Source organism: Brassica napus, chromosome C3 (assembly GCF_020379485.1).
Source record: "Brassica napus cultivar Da-Ae chromosome C3, Da-Ae, whole genome shotgun sequence".
Lineage (NCBI taxonomy): Eukaryota > Viridiplantae > Streptophyta > Magnoliopsida > Brassicales > Brassicaceae > Brassica > Brassica napus.
Genome location: NC_063446.1, coordinates 41,572,290 through 41,598,855, shown reverse-complemented (window position 1 = coordinate 41,598,855; position 26,566 = coordinate 41,572,290). Strand labels below are relative to the sequence as shown.

Here is a 26,566-nt window from a genome sequence, read left to right as displayed (position 1 = left end):
AAAAATGTTCTGATTTACAAAAATATTACTATGAAGAATGAAATAGTACTACTTCCTTGAGTACTACTAAGAGTATTCAAACATGTTTTGTTTAATATTATATTTTACACGTTTTAGACATGTGCTTTTTTTTTTCTTATATTTTACACGTTTTACACGTTTTATACATGTGCCATTTTTTTTTCTTATATTTTTTTTTTCTTATTGTTGACAAATTTTGTTTGTCTTAGTAATACATAATAAACCTAGTAGTACAAATGTGTTTTCTTAAGACTTAGATCGTTTTGTCCTCAATTGGGCTAAACCTGCTGCAAGACAATCACACAACACAGAGCATCCTACATAAGAGATATCATTCAAGTTTTACAGACCAGCAAGCAACAAAACATAACTTCTTACATAAGTTCACAACAAATCCGAGATAAATACTTAACACCCAAAATATTTTAAGCTTCTTGTCTTCTACGCCTTTGTTCTAGGCTTCTTCTTGCGCCCTTCAATCTCATCAGTGTTAGCTTCAGTGAAAGGAGTGGAAACCCACTGTGAACGTGAACGTGTCCTTTTTGTCTGTTCTGGCGTTGTGAACTTCTTTGGTTCAGTATCCTTTCTCGGTCTACCCCTCGGCTTAGGAGCCTGCTTAGTAGCGTGCTTCCTCAATGCCATTTGTTTTGGCCTATGCTTGACCCCAGTTCCAGAAGGCTTGGCTGCTCCCTTGTCAGCTTCCTTCGTTTCACAAGTACTGCCTTCGTAGACAACCATTTTTCCAGCCTCTTCCTCAGGTTCTTCCACCTCTTCCTCCACCATTTTTCCAGCCTCTTCCTCAGGCTCTACCACTTCTTTCTCCACCATTTTTTCACCTTCTTCCTCAGGTTCTTCCACCTCTTCCTCCACCATTTTTTCACCCTCTTCCTCAGGTTCTTTCACCTCTTCCTCCACCATTTTTTCAGCATTTCCAAACAACTTCTCTGGTGTTGTTAGGATTTGTCTCCTCGCGGCTGCTGCCTTAGTCCTACCACATGGTGGTGTAGGAGTTTTCTCGGTTTCAACTTCAACCCGAGCCTCTGTTTCAACCTCTTCTTCAATCTCATTGGCTTCATTCATCTCAACCTCATCTTGAACCTCATCAGGTTCCTTCTGAGCCTCTTCTTCACTCTCTTCCTCATCCTCTTTTTCTTTGTCTTCTTCAGCTTCTGCTTCTGCTTCAGGTTCAGGTTATGTCTCTTCCTCAGAACCTCTATCGTCCTTCTGAGCGTCTTCTTCACTCTCTTTCTCTTCTACCACCTCTGTATTTTCAACCATATCTGCATCTTCAGGTTCTTTGGTTGTTGCGTCCGCTCCATTGCTGTCATTCCACTGTCCACCCCAGTCATAATCCATGCCATGATAGTCGAAACCGTCATTGTTCTCCTTATCCTCCTCTTCTCTTTCATTTCCTTCATTTCTTTCTCCACCTTCTTGGCCTTCTTTTTTAAATAATATTGGCAATCTTCAATCTTCTCAAGCTTCTTCTCCATTGTCTTCATCCTTTTACACCTCTTTTTTAAAACAACTTGGCAACGTTCAATCTTCCCAAGCCTCTTGTTCATTTTTTCCACCTTCCCATTTACTTCACTCAAACTTGTCATCAACCTCTCTTCAAACCCTTTCAAAACGTCCTCCAAACTTGTATTAGAGGAGGATGCTTCTTCATGCACTTTCCTTTTGTCTTTCTTCTGAGGAAACTCCCTTGCAGCCACATCTAACTCATAGAGTTCTTGCCAAAAGATAGGCTTCTCCTTAACAGTCAACCACGTGCTCCACAAATTACTCACGCCTTCTTCATTTTTATAGTCTGGCTCCCCATCCATTAAGCGTGCCATGAGAGGTTCCTCATCAACAGTAGGAACAAGAACACTTTCAATAACCTGAAAATTTATACCAAACAAAATATCAAACACATTGTATTCCACTCACTTAATAAAAACAAAACAACACGTAACACATACCTTAATTTCTCCTAGTGTGTCGTACAAATCCTCAAGAGGATAACCCTTCATGCTGTTACTTTGGAACCGCTTTTTACACATCCTCGGACACTTACTCATACAGCCTTCTACGCCTTCTCTTAATCGTGCTTTCAGAGCTGGAATACACTCAAATGCCAGGATCTGATTGTCAAAAGAAAAAAAAATCATAAGAAAAAAAATACACTCGAAAAAAAAAAATCATAAGGATAAATCAAATTTACCTCCAAAGGAATTATGAACCCGGGAAAGTTGACATTATTCTTAGGTTTCCCTTTCAGATGCTTCATCACGTGAGTGATGGACCGGAGAGCATCTTCAAACGTCAACCGACCCCAAGGAAAGGTTTTACAAACCTCCACATCGTTGACGATTCTTAATACGAAAGGGTCGAACGGGGCATTATACCTTCCCCTCGCTCTGATAATCGTGCCTAAGAAGTAAAGCACTGCCATTTTGAGTCGATCCCCACACACACTCATACTCAACAACTTCTCTCTCACAGATAGCATAGTGATCTCCTTATGTGATTTGAAATGCCTGTCTACAAACGCAAAGCTTCCAATCTTCTTATACTTAGCCGGGTAGCCATGGCAGTCCAATCCCGAGATGAGAGCATGCTCTCTCATTGAATACCGAATGGGCACTCCATTAACAGCAAACCAAGATGTGTCCTCTGACTCATGTAAAGGAACAGTGCGCAGTAGAAGCATCCACATACCATGCAGCTTCAAGTTTGGTTCATCGGGCATGTGGAAAAAATGGCAAAACTGAGGGTGGTTTTCAAACCACTCGAGCTCAGGCTTAAACCTAGCCTTCTTCAGAAACTTCACCGTCTCGGTCACATAACACTTCCTCTGTATCTTACACGTCTGGGTGAACTCGGTGTTCTTGAAACATAGCTCATCAGGTGGCAGTGGTTGGCACTCCTGTAAACCAAATAAAAATTATATTAGCATTTGTTTCTTACTAGTCTGTTTATTAGCATTTGGGAATAATTTACCTGAGATGATGCAGACTGATTATCGGTTCCCTGATTATCAGACTCAATTCCGTGTGCTGGCAGATCATCACTATCATTCTCTGTTGAAAGTTCTTCTACATGCTGCTCTTCTACAGGAGCACTGTTTCTTTTTGTGGACTTTTTCTGCTGAGATTTTTTTCTCCCTCGACCTCGGCCTGCCATTATCTATAGCCTCTCAATATCTTGATCCCCTGAATATATACATACACAATAAATGTTCAATAACCACCAACGCTAACAAACCCATTCAATGAAATATCTACAAAATAAATCATTGATTCTTATAGCTGTCTGATCTCAAAACCCTAAATCATTCATTCAATAATAAAACTCCAACCAATCAATTCGATCACTACATCACAATAAATCAATCACTCAACTCGGTTTCACATATCAAACAGTCTAGGACATTCTATCACCAAAACAGTTAGTCTTCAATAATCACTAGACTTATCTCAAGTCTGAAACCAAACTTTCAATCTCTATAACCTCAAAACCAAACGTGTCCAAGTTTCAGTCTCTGTAATCCTCATTCTGAAAAAAATCTGAACCTAACCGATTTTCAACCACAATACTTTCAAACGGACTTTCAAACCAACAACAAAATCAATCAAAAATTGGAGAGAGAACATACCTTTTACACGGAAGAGACGAGAACGAAAACAGGAGATGGGAGATGAAGTCTAGGGTTCCGTCGATTGTGTCGCCGACAGAAGGAGCGGGAGAATAGAATACGCCGCAGGAGCAGTTGATTCGATCAATTTTTTCAATTGATTTCGTCAAATCTAGGGTTACAGACTGATTTGGGGAAATGATGAAATCAGAGTAACAAGGAATGGCACGAGGGACTAAGGGAAGATCAGAGAAGAAGCAGTGAAGGAAGCAGTCAATGCGGTGAGCTTCATCGTTTTCGTCGGTTCTAGGATTTTTTTTCAATTTTCAGGTTTAGAAAGTTTAGAAGAGAGTGAGAGACGACAATGGAAGAGAAAAGGGAAAGGAACGCGCGGATCTGGTTAAGGATCCGGCTAATAGTGGGTCGAGTCAAATAGTTTAGGTTGGATCCTGTAAATACTTGGTTTCATTAAGGGCAATTTCGATTTTCACCACGTTTCTGATTAAAATATATTAAAAATTATATTGTTTTTAATTGGTGGGATAAAATAGAATGAACATAGGAGTTACTGGGGCAATCCAGAGTAAAGTCCGATTTTCTTCTATGGGATTGAATAAGGGTCGATTGTTACATGTTCTCAAACGTGAAGTTTGGAGATGATATGGAAGCGCGTTTGTTGTTTCATGGTGTTAAATTTTCATATGAATCACAATTTCTGATTATATAAGGTTTAGATTTTGAGGCATTACAAATATGGATCCTAGTTTATGTGTACTAGTCATACAAACATATGAAAAATTAAAACTTTCTTATTGAACTTAGGAGAAAACAAGAATTCAGCTAAAATGTGAGCAGATTGGTGTCGGTATGGAATATGTTAGAGGACTATTCTCCCCTTAGTAACAGGGTAGACCGTAGACCTTCCAGCCAACATCGACGATACAGTTTTGAGAAAGCCTACGTTGATTTAAACAAGTTCATGAACACTAACCCGAGGATGCTAGCATTGGTGATAATCAGGGGTCGTGGAAGTGCTTTGGACCGCATATCATGTGATGTCCAGGCGATGCTCGGGTTAGGGTGTTCCATGTCGAACATATATACAAAAATGCTGAAATGTCTTTAAAATAGCATGGTGTTGTTATCTCTCCATAAAATCAAATGCTCAAACCATTAAAGAATCATTTCACCCGGAAGAAATGGTAAGCCATGAACACTGATAAGAGTTGTCATCATTATCATCCAAATTACACAAAATTGATAAAAGAGCAACAAAAGAGCTTCCCCTTAAAAGTTGTTTATAGAAAATAAAACAAAAACAAATAAATAAAATAGTTATGGTATTTTAGGAGTTTTGATCAATGGGAAGGTGTTGGGTTAGAGATTTTCACCATCTCTGGCCTCTACCATCACCACCACGACCAAATCTACTGCCGCCTCCTCTGCCACGACCAAACCTATTTCCCATTTGGTTGCCACCGCGACCATATCTTCTCCGCACTGGTTCTCTCTCTCTTGAAGTTTAGGCAACTTATTACTCCAAGCTCATACTTTCAGCATTCTTTGATCCAGCTGCTATGAACTGATCTACATCCGATTGTACAACATTGAAAACAGCACCTTGTCCATCTGCTGTTAGAGTTAACCCTTCAATCGAATTAACTTTGTCTTCTGATAAAGATTCTCCTCAGTGTAGTAACCACAGATTTGTGCAACAAACAACCATCTTAGTAATTTTCTTTTAGTGTTTCAGCAGAGACAGAAAAAAACTAGGAACTTAGGATGGTGTGTACAGTTTCCCGGCTTCAAGAAGTAGTGTGACATGGTTCTCCACTGATGTTAGAAGTGACCTTTTCTTAACTGAATCCCTACAACAAATGGCATTTAAAATCACTGTACCACTTGGCATTGAGACAACAGAAGAAAGTGCTTCAAGGGAAAAATCAACCGCAATTTTGGCAAGAGCTTTTGCAAGGAGTACTTCTGCTGACTGCTGATACACCTGAACTTTCTAACAATTCCTTGGCAGCCGCCATAAACGCAGGAACCACACTGCATTTTGATATATATATTCTCGGGTAAATATGACAATTTCTAAATTATCTCTTTATTAGATTTAACAAGAAGATTGATGTGCAGGTGTTTAAACATTACCTGTCACAGACTTGTGTAATTTTCTCAGCAGCTTCCATGCCAACAGCTCTGGCAATATCATTAGGCTGAGGTGCAGAAACGTGCTCAAATTTAACACCAGCTTGTTTTTCAATCCCCGACTTTCTAGAATAGTATAGCATAACCGCAACTCCAGTGTTTCCAGCAACAGGAATAAAATACAGATCGTGACAACATCAAGCAAACCCAACACTAATGCAAACTATCAAAAGTAGCTGCCCAGATAATAATGTATGTGCTTTACCAGCTCTTCATGTTCGGCCAGAACTACGAATATAATCTTCAACATCACGTGGAGGCTCACACTACAACATAATAGAAGTTATAGAACATTATGTTAGATCACCAATGATTAGACCACGAGCAGCAACGTTTGTAGCAACCAAATGTCGAGAACTTACCCTTTCTAAGTCCAGCAAGAGTAAAACTACAATAACATGACTAATAGTTAGCAAATTTATCCTACTTTGCCTGAGTAGTTGATGTAGATAAGTATCTTATTATTTGTTTTATTAATTATTTAGATAATTATCTTTATTTTTGATTAAGAGGATGTATTCAATTTAACATTTGATGTGATTTGATTTTTAATGGGGTTTTAGATGATTTCAATAAGTTGCAGAGATTTAAGTGATTTTTGTTAAACTACTCTAGAATATCACCTAAAACTATGAGATTTGGATTTTAATTTTTTTAACTAAGAAATCATACCCAAACACTCTAAAATCACCTGAAAACTTTAAAAATCCACAACTTAAAATATTTTCAATAGCAGTGGATTTCAGAGTACTTTAAGAAATGTCAAATTCAATAACAGTAGATTTTAAATGAGTTTTTAAAATTCATGTTTCAATAACAGTAGATTTGATATTTTAATACAAATCACCTGAAACTCTCAGTTGAATACATCCCCTAAGTTTGTATTCAATTTATGAGTTAGATAATTTGATTAATAAAAATTGAGAGTTCTCTGTTTGTTCCTTGTTTTCGGTAAATCATTGGTGATCTCAACGAATTTAAGAAGACATTGATCTTAGGCATTCTTAGACTAAATAAAATATTTGTGATTATTCTAGTTTTCCGGGTATTCTTAGAATCAACGGATCTCTAGTTCTATCCTATAAAGCTTTCGCTGCATTAGGTGGTATCAGAGCTGGTGTTTTGGTTTATGGATCGATTCTGGAATCATGGAGAGTTTGTTCGTCGAAAGTGAACAAATTGTTTACATAGAAGTTCACAGGGATCCAGTGTACGACTTATACGGAGACGAAGTTGAAAAAGATCTCAACGAGATTTATGGCTCTCCGATCTTTGACCTCTATGATGGTGTTGATCCGATCTTTGATGATCCAATCGTTTCCATCTTTGATGAGGTAGAATTTGTTATTGACGTGTGTGCACAAGATGCAAAAACCATATATTTTATCTTTGGTGAAAAAGCTTTTGATAGGTCTTTGAACGTTACGTGTTCTAACGTGTTGGCAAAAGAATCTTTACACAAATTTGCTATGAAGTTCAAGAGGGGAAGGAGGCAATTGATTATGTCACCTGCTGTAATAGTTTATTGGCAAACAAAAGGGTTTAACACAAAGGATCAATATATTCGATGGCTTAAAGAATTTTACATATGGAGTAGAAGAAGAAAACTAATTGAAGACTACGGCTAAGATTCAAGGGCGAATCTTCTCCAACCCGGAGAGAATGATGTAGATAAGTATTTGGAATATTTCCAAATATCTTATTATTTGTTTATTAATTATTTAGATAATTATCTTTATTATTTAGGGTTTTTATGGTTTTATTATATATAGTCATTGAGGCTTAAGTTTGTATTCAATTTATAAGTTAGATAATTTGATTAATAAAAATTGAGAGTTCTCTCTTTGTTCCTTGTTTTCGGTAGATCATTGGTGATCTCAACGAATTTAAGAAAATACTGATTTTAGGCATTCTTAGACTAAATAAGATATTTGTGATTATTCTAGTTTTTCCGGGTATTCTCAGAATCAACGGATCTCTAGTTCTATCCTATAAAGCTTTCGCTACATCAGTAGTTCATCAGGATAAAGAGAAATGACATATAATAACCTATCTCACGTTGTCATTGTTGAATGATGCAAAGATCTTGAGCCAGGCAACAAATCAGAAGCTTGATCGTTAGTCTTAGTGCAAAATGATGGTACTTCCTCCACTGAAGAATAATAATTGTATAAGAGACTGTACAACTAAATTTACCAAGTAATGGAAGTACTAGACGGCACCTGCTATATAAACTGATAATATTAGGAATCAACCGAGACATGGTTTGCTTGTTGCAGGGAAGATCAATGTGTACTGGCCCTTCATTTTATCATTACCAACAAGGCCAATAGTCTTTTATCTGTTTTTAGAAACGTAGAAGCGATCTAAAAGCAGCAAGAAAGATATCAGGCATCTATTATAGAAAAGGAAGACTGCCGCAAACTAAAATGTTCAACTCATGAAAAATTTGAAAGGGACACACGTCTTGAACCCATGATTGTAAGGTAGTAGGACTGAAGAGAAGCGTCTGGACTTTTTTTAGGGCCCTCCACCTTCCTTGAGTATTAGAGAAATAAAATATCAATATACCAGAGTTGTTGCTTCATTTCAAGAAAAACAAAACCCATATTACAAAAAGAAAAAATTATGCATCTCATGTTAAAAATTTCATCTAACTATATGTTTTACATTATTGTTTAAATACATAACTATGCACCATATTGTGCGTCAAAAACAAAATCAATTTGAATTCTTACTCATTTCTAAAAAAAGTTACATACGTTAATGAACAGGGCAGAATCTGTAACAAATACATTATGTTTATAAAATCTACACACTGTAAATTAGCAGTAATAAGTAACTTCGTAGTTATTACAGAAATCTTCGAAGGGATATCATCAATACACCCAATTTTTCAATAACAGTACATATTATTCTGCATAAGTCCTACTCATATGTTTACACAAACCCGACATGAAAACCATAACCACAGCATCTTACAATAGCAATGTTGTACCGGCCACAATAAACCCAAGCAGTATGAGCACAATCCTTCCGAGAGCAATGGCTAGGGCATTAGAATCCGAGGCGCTGTTGCAGTAGTTGAAACCGTACCATATACTGTCAGGGACGTTCGTGTTATAAGGGAAGGTGACTGCTTTGGAGTCATGGCTGTATATCTTTACACTCTCTGGTATCCAACCGTCGGGACCAGACCTGTAGAGATACACATAGCATATTTGGTATGTGCATGGTCCGTTTATCTCAAATGTGTCTGACGAACATTGCTCAAACGTCTTTGTAGAGGGATCGTCAAGCCTTGGTGCGTATATCTGTTTCAAGAATAGAGCCAAAGCGAAAACGGGACGTTACTTACGGTTTTACTAATAATAGATTAAATAACTAGTTTCAACTAAAACTAATCCACTGAAACGTTCCAATCTTATTCCTAAGATAGGTATATTTATCTCAAACTCAAACGTTTAAAGCATAGAACTTTAGGAACCAATGCTAAACTGTGGATGTTGTAATCGGGCATCTGAAACATGAGAGAGCAATAGCAATCTGGTAGTTTGTTGTGATCTTGTAAGAACACACAGATACAAAGAACTAGAGATTACAATATCATAACGATCATAAACCTAAAGCGCCATTCCCATTCATGATCTCATGTGGATTATGAATCAATCAGAGAGACTCATAACGTCTCACACTAACCTCACCAATATTCAGCTACGCCTCTCTCTTATTGAGAGCTCTAACAGAAAACACTCTGCATGAAACAGAGACTTCTCTTCCTATTCTCGTGCACACTATCATCAAGAACTGACTCGAATAGCTAACTAGAAATCAAATCAAATCAAACCTAAGCAAGCTCAATCACAAAGAGAGTTATATGCTATGAAACATTTAAAACCAAAACGCTAGGCCTAATCCATAGACCTAAGTCTTCGAATAATCAAAATCCTTCACCAAATCAAAATCAAAATCAAAAATCCCTAACCTGGTTTCCGTATGCATCTCCGAAAGCGATGCTAATTTGATCGCGAGTGTACCTCGATGACGAACAGCTCGTCGAGATGATCACTGTATAAGAGCAACTAGCCCCCAGTTTCTGCAATCCTCGAGCAAAATTACAAAGAAAATCATAAGTTTCATCAAAAGATTTTTGCTCCCAGGGAGGGAAGTTCACAAAGAGAGCGAACCTGGATGAGGCTGACATTGAAAGACTCAGCGGCGTGAGGCTCCAAGAGTTTGGATTCGGAAACAGCGAGGAAGGTTGAGAAGGCGAAGCAGAGGAGAGTGAAGAAACGTGTTGTTGACACCATTTTCGTGCTTCTCGAAATCGCTCGTGGAGACGAAATCGATATTTAGGGAATTCGGAACAGTAACCTAGAAAATTGGAAAAGTGTCGAACCGGAAATAATTGAAATTAATTCAATTGCGGTTTGAAAGTTTTTGCTCCGAATTAATTTGGCAACGCTCACGAGCCACGTCTCATGTCATCTGGTCGTTTAGGTAGATGAGTAAATGTAACTCTTATGATATTAGCCCTCTTCTTTTACAAGACGCTGAGATCGGCAGTTGCGTCAAACTAAATACACTACAACGGAAGGAAATTGAACATGAAAAACATCAGACGTTAACAAATTCCAAAGATAGAAAATGCAGAGACCACCAACGCTACTATTTCCAGCGTCAGATTTATCCATTTTTGTTGCCACTGCGGCTAAAAAAATAAGCAGACTTTTTCCCTTCAGCCGTGAATTTGCCATGTGAGTAGTAGTTTCTTGACGCAACCGCCGATCTCAGCGTCAGAGAATAGAGCAACCCTATTATTGTTTTCGCAAGAGCGTTACGTAAGGGTGAAACGCTCACGCTCAGATGCTCTTAATAAGGCGAAATTCATTTTGTCATACTCTTACTAATTCTCACATACTCTTGTCTATTCTGATACTCTCCCTACGGATAGTTAATGTCGAAAGTGTCCTTCTCTTACTGACCAATCAAAACACTCCAAATCAGGGGGTGTATCGTCTCTCTCTCTCATCCGTCGAGGAATTCCATTCCCCTCGTTCTTCTTCTTTGCTATCATCGCATTGCGGTTTCGTCGCTTGGATGCTGAATCATTGAGCTATTAAATCCGTTTTGCAGGGTATGTATCTTCAATCGTCGTTAAACCTGATTAGTCATTGGAGTTCGTCTATAATCCACCATACACGATTTCCAGGGATTCTGATTTACAAAATTCGTAGTTGTAATGGGACTAGACTAATCGAGGATCGGAAAGTGTGGATGGTCAACAACTGTATAATCATAAAGAAAGATATAATGTCGAGAATCAAAACTGATAACTCGGGATTCTGATAACTATGGGTCTTTTGGTTTTGAATTGAAGAGGATAAACATGATCGGAAAGTGTGGGTGGTCTGCCTATTACGGAATTGGATAATCAACAACTGCATAATCATAAGGAAAGATAGAATGTCGGGAATCAAAACTGATAACTCTGGGTCTTTGGTTTTGGGGTAAAACTTGGGAAAACTTGGTTGCTGAGAAAACTGTGTAACAAAGTATAACTTAGTATAACTTAAATGGTTTAACTTTATGATTTTTGTATTACAGATGTGTCTTTCTTTTACAAACATACACTTTCACTACAAGAAAATGGTGATATTGCAACATATTTTCTGCAACGTTATCTTCTCTTGAAATTTGGTAACAAATTTTACCATGTTTTTTCAATGATAAATACATATCAACAGTTAAATACAAATTCACCGCAACCAACGACAAAAAATTCGTTACAAAATTCTGTTACTAGTTTGCAAGTTTTTTACTACTTATAAAATTTTTCGTGCAAATTTCCCATGAAAAATTCAAAGAAAATGAGATGTGGCTTTTTGGAGAAAGGAAAGAAAGTACCATGTTTTAATATTTGACATGTTTATCACTGTATTTGCAACATCTTTATGTATTTTATGATATTTCTTTTCAATTTAAAAGTTAATATATATCCCCCTTAAAAGAAATTTTTAGATATTATTTCATCAATATAATTTCGAACCAAAATTTATTAAATTTATACTGAATAACGAAAACTTAACTAACTAAAGTAAACTAGATTTTCAATTGTTAAGTTATACTCATCTTATATTTCAAATTTCACGATATATTTTTGAAAATTTGTTGAATTATAATTCTAGAGTATCATTTTGTTATGAGATGAAACCAACACGCTAATATATCTTTTTTATAACTGATATATATCATTTTATTCATAGTTCGGTGTATATCACCACGCTAGAAATTTTCTAAAATAGGATACCAGCATATACGTGAACTTAGGGATATGATTCTTGAGCAATTAAGATTTTTTCTTTTCTCGGTTCTTTATAAATATGATTTCTCAATTTCTTGTTATACTTGTGGAGAATTAAGTTTCCATGTTCTGCTTCCTCTTCAGCGAAAGAGAGATTATGAAACTAGAATTTCACATAGCGCATGCTAGTTAATTAACGAAGGTAACAAACAAAACCTTTACTTCAAAGTGTTTAATATTTGGTAATTTGGTATATACTTTGTATTTGTTATTTCTCTGATATTCATTTAAAAATTTTACTATTACTTATTTTTTATTTCAGATTCAGGATGAATCCTAGTCGATGTGCTAGAGGATGGAGAAAAACGGAGTCAAAGAATCAATATATATGGCAGCCAAATCAACATATGTTTCCTGTGTTTCCAATCCATCAAAAGAAGAAAATATAACGATGTAGAATTGTTCATTTTTCTTAGAAGCATGGTTTTTAATAATTGTTCAATATTGTTGTAACATTTGATTATTTAGTAAATTAGTTATTTGATTAATTGGTATTTTTATTTTTATTATTTTAAATTTGAAAATAACCATCACATTTGGAATATTGTGACATAGAAAATATAATTCCAAAACAAATACAATTTAACAAAGTTGCATTAGAATTATATTATCGTAGTATGTATTATGTATATCAAGAAATCGTGTGAGTTTGGAATTACAAAGTCTGTTGTAAAGATACAACAAATTTGCAAGACAAATATTATTGCACTATTACGATGGATTTAGCAATAAATCAATCCATTACAAAATTTGCAATATTTTCGCAACAAAAAGAATTTGCAACAATCAATCAGTAACACCGTATAATTCAATACGGTTTCATTGCAAATATACATTTGCAACAATATATTGACCTATTGCAATATTTTTTCTTCATTGCAATATCATTATTTTCTTGTAGTGTTTGATTATGATGGCCATTAAGTCTGGAGATGATTATGAATGGATTCCAGCCGATACTCGTTTATATGCTATATCCTTTAGGACATCGTCATTGGAGGAGATCATTTATTCGTTTTTGAAAGAGAGGATATACAGGAAAATGGGAATAGGTCCGTTTATGAAGAGGCTGAATTTGGGTTACATTCCATTGGTAGTGGAACCTAAAAGGCAATCATATATTTTGGATGATGAAGATGTCTTTGTTTATCTAACATCAGTGGATAAAGAGCAAAGAATAAGTATTTTGCATGTAGAGCACATCCAATAATTGTAAATAGTTCAAATAACCGAGCAACTATCAATAGTTGAGAAAGAAAGCTCATGTACTAGGAACTATAGTGAACGTGAGGGTGGATATGGAGAAGAAGAGAATGTGAGCACTGATTTGGAACAGAATGAACACAATGAACATCCCCACAAGAAACACAAGAGGAGTAGGTAGTAAACCTTTCACTTTCAGTTTTAATGTTTTTACTGTATGGGAACGTTGAAAGGTGAAATTTGTATTTTGTGTTTGTACAACTAAGTGAAATTTTTTTCTTTACTGGTATAACTTTTTTCTTTACTGGATATGGAGAATACGATATTGTGGGGGGGGGACTTATTTGGAACAGAAGGAACACAATGAACATCCTCACAATAAACACAAGAGTAGTAGGCTGTAACCCTTTCACTTTCGGTTTTAATGTTTTTATCGTATGGGAACGTTGAAAGGTGAAATTTGTATTTTGTGTTTGTACAACTAAATATGAACATCCCCGCAAGAAACACAAGAGTACTAAGAAGGTTATATATGAGAATGTTAATTATGATTTAATCAGAACTAATAAATTTCCTATCTCTTTACTTATTAGTAATCATATAGGAAATACATTGTGTTCTTATAGCTTTTTCGTTAATATTCACCTTGTTACATTTGAAAACTTACTATGGCCTGAAATCAAGTTTATGTTTACATAATCATATTAGAAATGAATCTAGGAAACATAATATAATTGGTATAACCATGAAATCAGTTATTCAAGTAGAGTAAAACTAAGATAAATGGAAAAAAATTTAAGAGTACAACTATGATGTTTTATGTAAAACTGCAAACTTTGTGAAACTTTTATCACGAAAATCGTAGGATAAATTTTCCCGTCCACCAGCTTTTTTGAATTTCTAATTTTCCCTCATCCCCCTTCCCAACTGGCTAAATTTCCGCAGACCCCAAAATCCTTTAAGCGAATTATTAAGTATTAAAACCTTTTTAGGGTTTTCCTCATTTTTCATCCTCCCCTTTCTCTCTTCCCTATTTATCTCTCAACCTTCATTCTCTCCCAACCCCGAAAGAGAAATAATGTCCGCTTCATCATCTTCCACAACCGGTGGTGGGATACGAGTAAGAACTCCGGGAATACCTATTAAGTGTTGGTGCGGGGAGCGCATCATAGAGCTCATCTCCAAAACCAATCTAAATCCATATTTCCGGTATTATCGGTGTCGCTATGCGGCTCGAAGGAAGGTATATTCGTTTAGCCTTAGTTATTGAAGGCTTTTTCACTTAAGTTGTACCTTTATATTTTTTGAATAGTTGTACCTTTAAATTTTTTGAACAAAATGTTGTAGCTTGAGAACGACAATCACATCTTCAAATGGGTTGATGAAGCTTTCACTGATGAGATACAACAGTTGGACTACCAAGTTCGAATGTTAGAAGAAGAAGTTCAAGTTCTCAAAGCAACAATAAGGAGTGAAGGTCCCAAAATAATATCAGGAGGTTGTCTTATTTTGGGTCTCAGTGTCGTTGTAGTTGTAGGAATTTTGATGTAGAAGTAATTCCTAAAGCTATGACAAAGTTAAACTTTCTGTTTTTTCTAAGTTTTTCGTATGTTTCGCCTGAGTTATGCGAAGTTGAATGATTATGAAGTTTGATCTACTGAAAAAGTTTCTTTAATTTTTACGATGTTGGACAATTGAGAAAGTGAAACTAACACAAAATTTGACCTGTTTATACGAGCAAGAACTTCAAGTTTGTATTATTTTTACAAAGTTGGAAAATTGAAAAAGTTAGAAGCATAAAGTTTCACCAACATTTAACATATGAGTTTTAACACACATTAGCAATTTTACAGCAAACTAACAAGTTTAAGACAAGTACGAAGATGAAGAACAATGGGAACAACCAGATTTACAAAGGCCCTATAGCCCCATGTCTCTGAACATAAGGGTCACTGCATAATAGAGACTGCATGAACTCCTCAACCTCCGGCAAAAGCGGATTGAACATGAAGTCAGATAATCCACCCTCGGTCTCAAGCCATAGTTCAATAGGACCAACATAACATGTATAAATGAGTTTAGGAAAGGTTTTACTCAACTAACACATTTAAAACTCAACACATAAACTACACTTACCAATATATCTACAGACACTCCACATCTTAAGGACCACAATCACCTCTCTACGACCTCTCCTGTTTTGAAACCCTTCCTGGAAGGCATAAATATGATGGCCAGTTGCCACACGTTTTATCTGATTCTCACTATGATGAATAAAATAAGGGGTGTCAATTACATATCAATTACACTAATGCAAACATTTTGCTTTGATTATATGTTACTTTATACTTACATGTTGTCCCTTATGTAAAACACCATCTTTGGTCTTTCAGGATCATCGAAAATGGCTTACGTGTTGAAGACCACTCCCATTGTATCTACCAGATAAGTATTTTTGCTTCTGTTACTTACATCTACATATATGAAATCTATTTAGTAGTTAGAATTCGTACCTATGGGATAGTTTATGTTTATGCTGCTGATGTGAGGGATTTCATGGATGCTCTTGAAGTCAATGTAAAGTCGATTGTTCAGAGGATCGATGATGTGGACTTGCTTATCGCTCGTAGCAGTTAGTCTGAACAGATATTTTGCTGCCTTGAAACCTGAATAGGCATGGCCAACTTTTACCCGAAAGATTTCCACCCATTTTCCCTCTTGCTTCTCAAAGCCTCTATACTTATCTCCATATACATCATAAATGGTCATCTCCATCTTGGTTCCCTACATAAATAAAGTTCAAGGATCAAGTTTTGATTTTGCATTGTTGTTATTAGAAACTTGAGAGATGATGATTTTGCACTTACATCTTCATCGGCTAGGACATAAATCCAGTGTGGTCCACTGCCGGTAATATAGGAATAAAAAGGGTAGATCCTTAGGATTTTCACTCTGAAACGCCAACACCTGAGCTTCTTCTCGTAGACAACTTCAGAAAATCTATTGTACTGTGCCATATTGTTTGTTGAGAGATAATCTTTTCTTTGCAGTGAAATGTTTTTGGATCTAACTATCCGCAGTGAAGGAGACGATTTAACTTACTGCGGTGGAGTTTAAATGCAAATGTAATGATGATTGTACACGGTTTAGTGTTGTGGAGTTTAAATGCAAGTGTAATGATGATCATAGGCGTAGAGAAATGGTATCTTCTGAAGTCGTGTCTTCTGGACTCGTGTCAAATGGAAGAGTTACAACTTGTTATTGGACTAATAAATCATTAAATAAAGTGAATTAAAATTACTAAATATTATCATTTTCACTTATTATCTCTTATATTGTTTGTTGCTATCATTTCTTGCAAAATATAACAATAATACCTAAATTTTGTTAAAATTTTACATAGTTTCATATATTTATACTATCTAAATCGTTAAAATTTTGCTTAGTTTCATATATTTAGACAATCTAAATCAGTTATTTCACTTACTTATAAAAAGTTATAAATTTTTATCAATTAAAGTTATACAAAGTTTCAAATCCAATGCATGCGAGTGTTGCCATGAGAAGTCGTGTAGAAGAAGTCGTGTCTTCTGAATTCGTGTCTTCTGGAACCGTCTATCAAATCACTCTAAAATGGAAGAGTTACAACTTGTAGTTGGGGTAATAAATCATTATATAACAGAAATTAAAATTACTAAATATTATCATCCTCATTTATTATCTCTGATAATGCTTGTTGCTATCATTTCTTGCAAAATATAACAATATACAGTAATATCTAAATTTCATAAAATTGTACATAGTTTCTTATATTTAGACTATCTAAATCGTTAAAAGTTTGCTTATTTTCATGATTTTAGACAATATAAATCAGTTATTTCACTTACTTATACAAAGTTATATATTTTTATCAATTAAAGTTATACAAAGTTTCAAATCCAAAAGTTTTAAATCCAAGGCATGCAACTGTTGCAGTGAGAAGTCGTGTCTTTTGAGTTCGTGTCTTCTCGAGGCGTCTACTTGTAGATGGGTCAGAGTCATTATCACCTTCTCCAAATAAATAGAACGAATATCTTTCCATTTACTTCATAAAACGAATATCTCTCCATTTACTTGATAAAACTAATATCTCTCCATGGCAAACTTCAACTTGGCTTCTCTCCCCCCTTCCGTGCTTCACAAGATTCTATCCAAGGTAGCAAAAACCAGTATATGGGACTTTGGTTGTGCAAAAGTTGCTTTCCCTGGGTTTAACGCAGTTGGTAGAGAAGATTACTTTTACAAATCTGCCGATCTCATTTTCTTGAATGACTGGATAGATCAGGTCAATGTTGTTAGAACATTCAGGCTTAAGTGCTACCAATTGGGTAATCCAGAGGCTATCTACTTGCAAGGTATGTATGAATACTTCATCCTCCATTTACTTGATGAAGGAAGGGAAAAAAATCATCTTGTTGGTGAGAGAGGATGCTTGTTGGCCAAATATATAGATGGTATGATGAACTTAGCATTTAGCGTTAATCATAGAGGATTGGTTCACAACTATCCTGATTTTACTCGTGAATATGTTGATTGGATGTATCACATGATCACTAGTTAGGTGCTTTCTGGTCATTGGGATTACGGTAAACCTGAGATGTTTATGTTTCTATTTGAAAGAATAGATACCAACGTCTCATATGATTGCTGGTGCTCCTCAATAATAGAACCAGTGTTTGTAGTCTCCATAGATGGATCAAGAACACGATGGAAATGCGATCGTTGTTTCTGGAAATGTGCAGCTTGAGATTTCTGCAATCAAATTCATTTGACTGCTCGTAACTGGCCAATTGGAGATTAGTTGTGTGTTTATGAGTTACGACATGTAATTTTTATCTATTTTTTGCTAAGTTTATGTAAAATACATTTGATAATGTAATTTCTCTACTTTTCTCTATAAAATTATCTTTATTTATTTTAACTTCAATAAAAGAACATATTGTCAATGTAAAAGATACAATAAAAGAACATATTGCCAATGTGTTTCAAAAAATAAATGCCAATGTAAGAGATACAATCAAAATTAGTTGAACTTCTACTAAGTTTTGCAGTTACTAAAAGTGTGATTTAGTTCAAGTTTTATTAAGTTGCACAGTAACACAAATGTTTACAGTTACACCAACTCTTACTAATTTTCGGAAGTTATGGAGAAACAGATCTGAATTTTATGGGTCGGGTCTTGATGGTCCGCGCAATGCCTTTGGTTGGGTTGTAATTATGTAAGTCTCTTTTAGTTTCGTGGTCTTTTGCTTATTTTTTGGATTTAAATAAAATTTTATTTAATTAATTGTTCGGGCAGAAGTACTGAAGAATTTCTTTTTTTTTCTGGCAGGAGCACTCGAGCAATTGATTCGTTACGTAATGACCAATTTTAGACCTTCACTTTAACAGTTCAAGATACTTCAAACTTGTAGTATACTTTGGACTATGTAAATAGTTTTTGGGGTCGAAAATATTTTTCCTGGTAAAAGACTCGAGTAACTAAATGAGAGACTATATTAGTTGGGTTTGTCTCTTATTAATGTTGACAGGTTTATGCAATTTTGAACTCTCATATCAACCGTTGGATTAATCCCTTGTAGAATTGATCTGAGAATTGTCATTAAAGAAAGTACATGACAAAAAAAGGGACGGAAGAAAGAAAGTAATAATTAGAATTAGTTTGGTCAGGGTTAGAGGTGTTATGGTCAAGTTTGTGATTGAGAGAAAAAAAATTAGGATCAACTATCATGTGGTCAGAGGTTTCATGGATAGAAGATCGATGGGTGATGTGGTCAGACTTTTGGTTGTGAGAAGAGAGGTTATGGTCAGAGTTGGTATTGTCAGAGTTTTTGTTGAGAGATGAAGGATTAGGGTCAGTGATCATGTGGTCATAGGCTTCGTAGATAGTAGATCGTTGGGTGGGTGTTTTGGGAAAAAAAAATGTAAAAATGATGAAGTTAGAATGAGCACCAGGCTCAAAGAGACATTAGGCAACTTTCCATACAACTCGAAAGTTTAGTAACTGTTTGTACCACTATTTTTAACAAATCTTCTCTGTTTAAATGAAGAACTTATGATTTAGTTATCACCGCAACTCCGACTGAATATCCATTCCGGTTTGGTATATCATTCTAACTTGTTACATTGAGTCCTTATGATTTAGTTATCACCATAACTCTGACTGAATATACACTGGGGACAGTGTAGTTTAAGTCTGGGAGAAAGTTTACTGATAGCAGTTTATTTATGAATTTTATTAAAATGTTTTAAAAAAGTTTTTATTGAGTCAAGAAGGGGATAATGAACTTCTTAGATTTTTGCTTGTTATCTAACCACTCTTTAGCACCATTCTAGACTTACTGATTGCAGATAGTATTAAAAATACTACACCATTCTAGACTTACTGATTGCAGATAGTATTAAAAATACTAAAATGGATCAACTTGTCAACTATTTACATTTGCTGAGATTGTTTGAAGGAACCAAAGCTGACCTCCAACACTAAATTTGACACAACTGCTTGTCTTGGGGCTTGGTATACATGGGATCGGATTCTTCAAACAAGTCTGGAAGGTAAAGCTTTGTGTAGATAGATTTATCACCCTCTTTCTCTCTATTTTCGAAAAAAAAAAATTAATTTAATATATATATATATATATCTATTAGAGATTTATTAGGAAGAGATTCGAACAGGATTTGGTGGCTACAACCATTAAGGCTTGCTTCATAATAATTCTATACGTAAAGGATTAGAACAGGACTTGGTGGCTAGAACCATTAAGGCTTGCTTCACAAATAATTCTAGGATATAGGTCAAAAAGAAGTGAACAGGACTTGGTGGCAACCACCATTAAGGCTTGATTCATGGAAGCCTGTCCAATTTTGGTCAATGATCTTGCAATATAAGCAGACTTTGACTGAGAGAGAAAATTAGTACAGAGAGAGGATATGAATTAATGTTTACATGCAGGTCCAGAAACTTGTTTGAAAATTCTTGCATCCTGTGATCGATACTCCCAAGGTAAAGCCTACACTTTTATATATGCTAAGAAATGAGGTTGGTAGAGGGGAATGTCAGAAAAGATTTGCTAAGTTGTTGACTAGGTGAATTTGGTTGCTAAGTTAGGATATGGTATAATGTGCTTTTGTGATTAGAACTTCTTAGATGTGGATTGCAATATTGTAGAGGAGATTATTCTAAGTTTTAAATCATGTGAGTCTCTGCTGTTTTCAAACCTCTTTTAGAGAGACTACCTGTTTGTTTTGCTTGAGGACAAGCAAAAGGGTAAGTCTGGGGGAGTTGATAGACCATGGATTTAACCCAATTTTGCCCATGGTTTATAAGTGTTTTAATTACTAATTATTATATTATAGAGTCTATTTAGAGTATTTATAGGATCAGGAGTGATTTGGAGGAAAGTAATGATTTTGGAGCATTTTGGAGATATTTGGAGTAAGCACTCGAGATGACCATTGAGCTCGACCATCGGTCGATATTGAAGAGGAATAATCGATCAATGTTCACATCTTGACATCGATAGACAGCGAAGTTCGCAGAAAGTCCGTTTGGTCACAACCGACTTAGAACCCAAGTCTTCACCAATTTACAAGATTACCCCTAACGAGTTTTAACCTAATTATATAAGATTTGCCAACATGTTAGAGGCAAAGTGTGTTTTCTTATTTTATTGTTTTTCACAACAAAGGTTTTCTAGGATTTTTAGTAGATTTGAGAGAAGATCCAAAGTTATTTGTGATTGGAACTCCAGTGATATCACCATACAGATTGATATTCGTTTAACAGATTGATGTCGAGCTCACTGAACTCGGGAGGTCGGGCGATCAGCATTCATCATCGGTCTGCTATGGTTCGAGGGCGTTATCGATGAAACTTGGCGAGGTGAATTACTTTAATCAGTAATGGAGATACGATTTGGCTGAGGTCAGAATAGAATCTCATGTTTCATTTCTTGTTTATGATCTAGTAAGATCAATGCCACCGCGCGTGTGTGATGGCTCGTTTGGTGCGGTATCGGACACCATATGAGATGGATCCATTTTCGTGCTTACAAACCTTAGATCGGGTTCATAGCAAGGATGTTCTTCGTTTCTCTTCCCCACATTCGGCGCCAAAATGTAGATCCTAAAATCTACACTAAGTATTTGATAACTGATATCTTGCATATTTCCATTGTGTTATCCATTCACCCATGTGCATTTTGATCATATAGACTAGGATTTAGTCAGGTTTAGGTTGCATTTTGCATGCATGAGTCTTTATTAGGTATTGGAGTACCACATGGAGTTCTTGGGGACATTTGGGTGCGTTTGCAGCTCAAAAGAGGTGATTAAGGTGATCATTGGACGAGCAGTGCATGGGAGCGACCCTACCAGAGCGACGCCATGAACTCGCTGTGCCCTACCTCTCAGAGCGACCATACCAGAGTGACAACACGAGGTCGCTCGCCATTTACGCTTCGGAGCGACCTCGTAGAGCGACAAGGCGAAGTCGCTCCAGCTCCAGAGCGACCTCACCACAGCGACACCCAGAGGTCGCTCGGGTTGTGTCGATTTAAGAGCGACGAACAAGCCGGGAGCGACGTCCCACAGCGACTACCTGAGGTCGCTCCCTGCACCCAGAGTGACCTCCCGGAGCGACGTGCCGAGGTCGCTGCGCGTCGTCTATTTGGTCGAACTTATGATTTATCAAGGGCTTTTTGGTCATTTTGTTATGCACATTTTATACTTTCTAAACCTATGTTTAAGTATCTTTTGTAAGCCATTGGAGGCTGATTATCTTTTATCTTAAGAAAACCACCAAAAACCTCTTGGAAAGTTCATCTCTTTGATTGAATTGATCATTTTTGTTATTGCAGTCATGTTGTTTTCATATCGATTCTTTGTATTTCTCTACATGATTAATCTAAAATCCAATATGGGTTTAAGAGGAATCATGGAGATTAGTGAGTAATCACCTTTTGAATTCATGGGTTAGGGAGATTAAGGGTGATTTGGTTAGAGCTATGATGTTTTAGTGTAGATCATTCTTAGTCCTTGCTAGTAGAGTATTCGTAATGCATCTTCTGAGTTGGCCTCTCAAAAGTTGATGTTTAGGCATTTTCCACCCAAAAGGTGTTTAATGAAATGCCTGAGACAACTCTTCTAAGCTTTTAGCATACTTTGCCAAAGACATTTGTTGTTAGAGGTGCTAAGATAGCCATTAGAATTGTCAGTAATGATTGCTTTCATATTATTCAACCAAAGACATTTGATGTTTGAAATGTGTTCGTAAATGAACATTCATCTAGACATAAAGCTTGTTTAGAACTTTGTCTAAGCTTAAGGTTGATAATTTGATTGATCGTCTGCCATCCTTAGTTTGAAATTTGATCACCCAAGGTCTAATCCCTATGCCCATGAGTTCTCTTTTCCCTTAGTCAAGAAAGTTACTTCATTTATCGCTTTTATTATTCTGCAACTGCATTAGCATTAATCATTAGTTTAGAAATCTTTTAAATCACCGGTTGCACTTAGATTAAGTGAGTACTTGCATTCTCAGTGCTTTGAAATCCCTTGAATTGGTTCGACAATCTTTTATACTACATCATTTGTCTTAGGAGCCTTGAAAACTCCTAACATCAAATTGGCGCCGTTGCCAAATTCTGAGTAGATTTGAACATTGAGATTTAGTCACTTGCTTGAGACTAAGTCATTTTTATTATTTTTTTCTCTTGTTACTGATTCTCCTTCTTCACCTCCCTTTTACTTTCAGGTGTATGAACTTGAGGAGAAGGGGTCCATCAAACCTAGTTCCCAGAGTTGCAGACATCAGAGCTTTAGAGAGAGTGTGCTAGAAAGAGAAGAGAAGAAGAGCAACAGCCTCACTTGCAGTGATTGGATATTAATATGGAAGACCAACCTCAAGATGATGCGAACGCCAATGGAGCCAACAACGTTCCACAACACCCACAGCGAGAAGCGCGACCCATTGGCACTTATGACCGCCCCAACATTCATGGTCATAGACTGGGAATCCGGGCACCGGCTATGGCAGCTAACAACTTTGAGATCAAATCAGGACTCCTCAACGTGATCGAGAACAACAAGTATCATGGCTTGGCTTTGGAGGACCCATTTGATCACTTGGACAGGTTCGACAGCTATTGTGGGTTGTCAAAAACCAATGGTGTGTCCGAAGATGCCTTAAAGATCAAGCTATTCCCTTTCTCTTTGAGGGATAAGGCACGTCAGTGGGAGAAGTCTCTACCCAGTGACTCTATCACCACCTGGGATGACTGCAAGAAAGCATTTTTGGAGAAGTTCTTCTCTACTTCAAGAACCGCTAAGCTAAGAAATGAGATTTCCAGCTTTCAACAGAAGAACTTGGAAGGATTCAGTGAAGCCTGGGAGAGATTCAAGGGCTACCAAGCTCAATGTCCACACCATGGTTTCTCTAAGGAAAGCTTGCTAAGCACATTCTACAGGGGTGCTCTTCCTAAGTACAGAGCCATATTGGATACAGCTAGCAATGGGTTCTTCTTGGGAAGAACTGAGGAAGATGCAGAAGAGCTGGTTGACAATATGGTAAAGAGTGACGCAGTCTATAGTGGAGACCACGACAGAGGCAGTAGAACAGATGACAAGCAGACGAGGAAGGAGTTAAAGACTCTACAGGATAAGATAGACATACTCATTGCTGATAAATCCACCCAAGAGCAGCTGAACTTTGTTGGTAACCCAAACCAAGAGACACCACCTGTTGTCCATGAGGTTGAGGGTTTGGAAGGTCAAGAAGAACTGTGTTTCATTAACAACAATGGTAGCTGGTACAAAAAAGAGCCAAACTTTCAGTACAACAACTACCAACAGAAATCCTATTCCAACAACCAACAGAGTGGTTATCAGCCTAGAAACAACCAGCAAGGCAGCTATCAACCTCAGCAAAACCATCCTCCTGGTTTCAACAATAAAGGACACCATTCTTCCCAACAACAAGCTAATCCTTCTACCTCTACTCCTCAAGAAAGCAGCACTGACGCCCTACTGAAACAAATCTTGGAGTCTCAGACTAGAAGTGAGAAGCATGTTGGTTATGAGTTGAACAACCTTCACTCAAAGATTGATGGGAGCTACAATGATCTCCACAACAAGTTCAAAGCTTTGGAGAACCAGTTTGCTGCCATGAACACTCACCAAAATCGCCAACAAGGTTCTTTACCTGGAAAGTCTGAGCAAAACCCCAAAGAGACCATGAAAGCTATCACCCTCAGGAGTGGTAAGCAGTTACCTCATAGAGCTCTCACCAAGGATGCTGAGAAACAAAGTGAGGGGGTGGCCATCAACATAGATGATGAAGTGGTGATCGTTGATGAGAAGATCAATGATGAGATTTTGGAGAAGATTGTGGAAGCCAAAGGTAAAGAAAAGGTTGGGGAAGAGAAGAAAACAGTGAAAGATGGTGAAGTTGTTGTTCCAGCAAGTGAGAATTCTTTTGTTCCTCCTCCCTATGAACCCAGACTTCCATTCCCTGGTAGATTCAAGAGGCAGCTGCAAGAGAAGTACAAAGCTCTATTTGAGAAGCAGATGAGGGAAGTTCAAGTCACAATGCCCGTTATTGATACTTTCATGATGATTCCTCAATATAGCAAGTTCCTGAAAGATGTTGTAGCTGCAAAGAAGAAAGAGATGGAGGGCATGATGATTCTCACTCATGAGTGCAGTGCCATCATCCAGAGGCTTGTTGTTCTAAAGAAGCTTGAAGATCCAGGATGCTTCACATTACCATGTACTCTTGGACCTATGGTATTTGATAGATGTCTCTGCGATTTGGGAGCTAGTGTCAGCTTGATACCTTTATCTATTGCTAAGAAGCTTGGTTTCACTCAGTACAAGAAGTGTAGACTTTCTCTGGTATTGGTTGATCGTTCAGTGAAGTACCCTGTGGGTATCTTGGAGGACCTCCCCGTGATGGTTGGAAACTATGAGATCCCTACAGACTTTGTGGTGCTTGAGATGGGTGAGGAAGCTCAAGATCCCTTAATCCTTGAGAGGCCTTTCTTAGCTACAGCAGGAGCTATTGTTAATGTGAAAGCGGGCAAGATTGATCTCCACTTAGGTAAAGGGCACGTTCTCCACTTTGACATCAAGGAGGTAATGAAGAAACCAACGGTTCAAGGGCAAGTCTTCTACATTGAAGAGATGGACGCCCTTGCTGATGAGCTCCTTGAAGAGTTTTCACTAGAAGACCCTCTGCAGCATGCTTTGACGATAGAGAGAGAGGTTGAAGTGATTGAGAACCTGGAGAGTACTGCCTATGGGATGATGTTGGATTCACACAAAGCATTTGTTAGTAAGGATCAGTATGAGGAGCTGCCAAAACTGGTTCATCAAGAAGCCTCAGTCACTCAACAAGAGGACACCCAACAAGATGACTGAAGCGAGCTTAAGGCGCCTAAAGTAGAGTTTAAACCTCTCCCCCATGGTGTAAGGTATGCATTCCTTGGCCCTAATGAAACTTATCATGTCATTGTGAGTAGCTTACTGAAACTGAGCTATCTGAACTTTTGAAAACACTTAAAAGATTTAGAAAAGCAATAGGTTACTCACTTGATGACATCAAAGGAATATCACCCTCTTTGTGCATGCATAGGATACATCTTGAGGATGAATCAATGACTTCTATCGAGCATCAAAGAAGGTTAAATCCTAACCTAAAGGATGATGTAAAGAAAGAGATTCTTAAACTCTTAGATACTGGTGTTATTTACCCTATTTCAGATTCTAAATGGGTATCTCCTGTACATGTTGTACCAAAGAAAGGTGGTATCACTGTAATTAGAAATGACAAGGATGAATTGATACCAACAAGAACCATCACAGGTCATAGAATGTGCATTGATTACCGTAAGCTAAACTCTGCATCTAGAAAAGATCATTTCCCATTACCATTTATTGACCAGATGCTTGAGAGACTTGCAAATCACTCATTCTATTGCTTTCTTGATGGATATTCAGGGTTCTTCCAAATCCCCATACATCCCAATGATCAAGAGAAAACGACATTCACATGTCCTTATGGTACCTTCGCATATCGAAGAATGTCATTTGGTCTATGTAATGCTCCAGCC

At 36.9% G+C, this 26,566-nt stretch overlaps 3 protein-coding genes and 1 non-coding gene across 4 annotated transcripts; all 4 read right to left on the bottom strand.

Annotated features, from left to right (window-relative positions):
- Positions 1–147: 147 nt before the first annotated feature.
- On the bottom strand, positions 148–5,661 carry LOC106403300 (neurofilament medium polypeptide-like). Its single transcript, XM_048751619.1, has 2 exons — positions 3,662–5,661; positions 148–3,218 (listed from the first exon to the last, which is right to left on the bottom strand). The coding sequence occupies exon 2, from the start codon at positions 1,099–1,101 to the stop codon at positions 463–465; it is 639 nt and encodes a 212-aa protein (XP_048607576.1). The 5' UTR covers positions 1,102–3,218; positions 3,662–5,661; the 3' UTR covers positions 148–462.
- On the bottom strand, positions 1,213–3,189 carry LOC125583086 (uncharacterized protein At3g43530-like). Its single transcript, XM_048749640.1, has 5 exons — positions 3,007–3,189; positions 2,228–2,932; positions 1,986–2,147; positions 1,395–1,904; positions 1,213–1,353 (listed from the first exon to the last, which is right to left on the bottom strand). Exons 1-5 carry the CDS (start codon positions 3,187–3,189, stop codon positions 1,213–1,215), a joined length of 1,701 nt encoding a protein of 566 aa, XP_048605597.1.
- Positions 5,662–8,630: 2,969 nt separating the features above from the next.
- On the bottom strand, positions 8,631–10,320 carry LOC125583971 (embryo-specific protein ATS3B-like). The gene is made up of 3 exons (XM_048751616.1): positions 10,039–10,320; positions 9,837–9,947; positions 8,631–9,165 (listed from the first exon to the last, which is right to left on the bottom strand). The coding sequence occupies exons 1-3, from the start codon at positions 10,159–10,161 to the stop codon at positions 8,830–8,832; spliced, it is 570 nt and encodes a 189-aa protein (XP_048607573.1). The 5' UTR covers positions 10,162–10,320; the 3' UTR covers positions 8,631–8,829.
- Positions 10,321–23,783: 13,463 nt separating this feature from the next.
- Positions 23,784–23,890, bottom strand: LOC125584686. The gene has a single exon (XR_007321596.1). It is a non-coding gene; the product is annotated as a small nucleolar RNA R71 (small nucleolar RNA).
- Positions 23,891–26,566: the final 2,676 nt, after the last annotated feature.